Here is a 3,941-nt window from a genome sequence, read left to right on the forward strand (position 1 = left end):
GCTACGTTCCACTGCTGGCCTTGATACTCAATTCCCATTTTTTTGTGAAAGCCGATTTTTTTTGCCTTGCTGTTCATATTTCCAAATATATGCGACTTCTATGTGATCTCCTGTGTGAACCACAGTCATACAATGCAAGTGTCCATTATGCACAGTAGAGGACGCAATGACGTCACAAGCCAGCGTGCTCTGTGCTTATGGCAGTGAACATGATGGTAGCGCCGGCACGCATCTAGTGATCTTTTCATTATGGTTAAACATAAATACTGCTCTCCGCATCATCGCCTGCCATGGTTGTTGCTTTTCTTGCCGCTTCTGCGTAGCAAGACCCAGAATAGTGACCTTTGTCGGGTATTAATGTCACTCAGGTCAGATGAATGCGACCTGGCCCTTCAGACACAGGTGGCATTTGAAAAGATCAGATTCGTATCGGATTCAGGACCACAGAGCCAAGTGACCTGGGTCGCATTGGAAAAATTCAGATCTGTGTTGTTCAGACTGCCATCAAAAGATCAGATCCAGGTCGCATATGGGCCAAAAAAACGGATTTGGGTCACTTCAGGCTGCAATGTGAAAGTAGCACATACGCTAGATAAATCGTCCAGGTGTGACAGGGGCTTTAGATCTGGTTCTTATGAACTGGAATGGCGCTGGGGCGGAGGCTGAGGACGTTTTACGAGCACACAAGAATGCACAAGTAAGAAAGAAATTTTTTGTGAATCACAGGAACCCAACGATGTCCTGAGTGACTAGGCAGATCAACCCGCTGAACATAAAAAATGGATTTAAAGCTGGTAGTGAGCAAATGATTGTGATTTTGTTCTGATAGATGAACCTTCAGATCAGAGATGACCACGCCTGCAGCCAGAGATTAACCCAGATTATTATCTGTTTCACTGACAACCATCTCTGTTGTAACTGATCTTTTCTGACAGAGATGGCAAACAGACTGCATCCTGATTTATTTCAGTTTCAGATCAGATCCAGAATAAGAGTCATTAAAAGGTCTTTAGTGGTCATCATCTGCTCGCAGTCAGTGACAAACATCGGAGCTTCCTTAGTGAGATGACTTGGACATGGACAAGGGCGCTGTGGTCATTCATGCTAACGTCTGTCTCTTTCTGCATGTTTGCTCCTTTGCAGCTGCTGAAAAAACTCTACAGGCTGCTTTATAACGTTGTCGTTACCTTCATTCCATGGGAAGTCAGGATCAAGAAAATTGAAAGTGAGTCACTTTTGCTCTGCGGAGGCAAAGTAACGCTCTACGCTAGTGATGCTCTACGCTAGTGATGCTTGTCACTACCCGTTCCGTCCCGGAAGCACGATCCGTACCATCAGCTCATCTGTGCAACCAGATATACAATGTAATAATGATGTATTGTAAGTCCCTTTATCATCCCAGAAAGGGGAAATTCAGTGTGGAGACGCTGGTGACCAGTAGCCTGGGTGCCATTCCGAACTTAGTACCGCCCACAACGTTTGAGGTCGGGAAGTTCGGTCTGGCATTGCTCAATAGTAGCAGGAGTATGCTCGCACAATATCTGGCGGGCCAATCAAATTGTCAGGGCGGGCTTTATACGATGATGGACAGATGATCAACAGTAACTGTGCAACATGAAGGGAACCATTGGTGACACCACATGTTACAGACATCCCAAGTTCCAAAAATTCGTGTCCCACCCTAACCGGCGTAGACAACCGACCCAACATGTGCCCCATGCATACACACTTCATCATTCTTCACCTTCTCTAGACATGGATATACTTTAGTATATTCTGCTGTAAAATGAGTTTTATCGGGCTACCTTGAGTTTCACAGCCCCCCCCCCCTCACCCACGCTCTCTCCATTCATCTCCTGGTCGCCATCTTTACTCACTGTAGCAGCAACATCCTCCTCTTCCTCTTCGGTTCTTTGAAAGAACGTGTTTATTCTGGGAAGTTTTTTCCGTTCTTCCAGCAGCTTTTCTTTCCCTTTTCTTTCCTGAAATCCGCTTAAGTACCTATTTCTGGTCTCCATCGTCGCTAACACATTGTACGTAACGGTTATGGTTTTAATCTACGCTCTGGATTACCCATGATTCCAAGTCGTAGTGAAAAAAATAAAAGACATTGTTCTTTTTAGATCTTTATTGTGGTTTGAAACATATTATATGAGTGTATTTTTTACCAAATGTGTAATGAACTATACACAGTTATTAACATAGTAATTAAAAGTGTCTGCTTTGCTGTTGGTGACGTGTTTAAATGGCTCACCATCACGGTGAAATCTGCCATGTGTCGCTGTATAAATACGGTCCGGTCAGTTAAACCTGAATCTGGTGGGTTTACGAGGAATTTTCTGCACCATTACATTTGCAAAGAGACGTCCTAGTCTACAGTAGGGGGGCCCACAGGTGTCACTGATGGGGCCCCTAAGAAGGTCGTGGGCCCCTAAGCAACTGCTGTCTGTGCTTACCGATATTTACGCCATTGCTGCTGACACCACAGATTCAAAGCCCCACAGCTCTGGAACTGTTATAGCTAGAGGTCTGACATTTTTCTGCATTTGTGGTTGACATGCTGTAGAACAAATGAGACCTGCCTATTTCCAAGCATGGCTTTATTACTGCCTACTATTTTCCAGAATAAAAAAACCCAACTTTGAGTCACGTTTAAACTGATGCAGCTTGGGCTGTGTTTTACTCACCCAATTGTCATTTATATTTTGAGAAACTAGAAAGGTGTTAGCTTTCAAATAACATATCACACATGTACTGTAATGTGGGCGTTCAGTTCCTCATTTATTTGCTTTTCCATTTGGGTATGCAAAATAGGCGAGGATCACTTACAATTAGGTGGGTTTTATTTATGTTTAAATCCAAAGCTGAAGAAGTTAGCTCCCGTGAAGTAGCGTAGGATCCCGTTTCCAGCACAGGTCGACACAGAGTGATAAAACAGAAAGGATTTGATCAGGAAATAGATAATGAATCTTTAACACACTATATTTTAGTACGCTTACTGTTCTTAGGGAGGGAAAAATGTAATTTCAGTCTATTTTACAAATAAAATTGTGGGCGACCTGGAGGTATATCTGGTTGATGATGAGCTGATGGTACGGATGGTGCTTTCACGACGGATCGGGTCGTGGCGACTCCCTAAGCTAGTCATGCTCTATGCTGTTCTAGATGAACTCTTTGCTGCACTATGTTTTTAAATGATGGGCTATTAGTGATCTAGTCCCTGTTTGTAGCTCTCAGGTGTGCAACAATCAATCACTACTGAAACAATTTCAGCTTCTGTTTATTTTCTTTTCCTTGTGGAGGTCACTTTGGGTCTGGTGTGGCCTCCTATTTCATCTTTCTCCGCTGGTTGTTTGGGATAAACATCGTCCTGACCATCATGACAGGAGCCTTTGTGGTCCTTCCAGAGGTCAGTCTCTGCAGATCAGTCAGTCTACAACAGATCACCACAGTCCAACTGATTCATTACAAACATATTCCAAGAAGAAAGGAAAGATTCTGATTCAATGCTTTGAACTTTAGCAAAAATAATGAAAAGGCTTTTTCTGTTAAATCATGAGGTAAAACATCCACCTGATCAGGCATAATAGAAGCTACAACGAAATCCATTTGAATCATTATTTATAGAGCAGCACTTAGAAAACATCCAATCTGAAGACAGTTTACCGCCAACAAGTCGGTCCAGACGAGGTTCCACCGCTTTCAGCACAATCCTTAGAAAAGTTTATTTAAACTGTTGGGGAACCCCTTAGATTGACTTGGATAGGCCACGCCCCCTGGATGAGGTCACAGCGACCTTAGGTTACAAAACCTTTGTAACCTTCTGCTTTAATTCTATTCAATTCAGTTTATTTATATAGCGCCAAATTCACAACACATGTCATCTCAAGGCACTTTACATTTCAACCAGATCATACAGTCAAATTGATACAAAGTTTTCT

At 43.0% G+C, this 3,941-nt stretch overlaps 1 protein-coding gene across 1 annotated transcript in view; it reads left to right on the top strand.

The window, feature by feature from the left end:
• tmc3 (transmembrane channel like 3) overlaps nucleotides 1–3,941 on the top strand; it is a 45,786-nt gene that overhangs the window by 19,189 nt on the left and 22,656 nt on the right. The window contains exons 5-6 of the mRNA XM_015389776.1: nucleotides 1,144–1,225; nucleotides 3,303–3,409. Coding sequence (XP_015245262.1) covers nucleotides 1,144–1,225; nucleotides 3,303–3,409 — 189 coding nt within the window. The remainder of the gene's footprint in view (nucleotides 1–1,143; nucleotides 1,226–3,302; nucleotides 3,410–3,941) is intronic.

The sequence above is a fragment of the Cyprinodon variegatus genome, unplaced genomic scaffold (assembly GCF_000732505.1).
Source record: "Cyprinodon variegatus isolate N-32 unplaced genomic scaffold, C_variegatus-1.0 Scaffold472, whole genome shotgun sequence".
In the NCBI taxonomy this organism is placed as follows: Eukaryota; Metazoa; Chordata; class Actinopteri; order Cyprinodontiformes; family Cyprinodontidae; genus Cyprinodon; species Cyprinodon variegatus.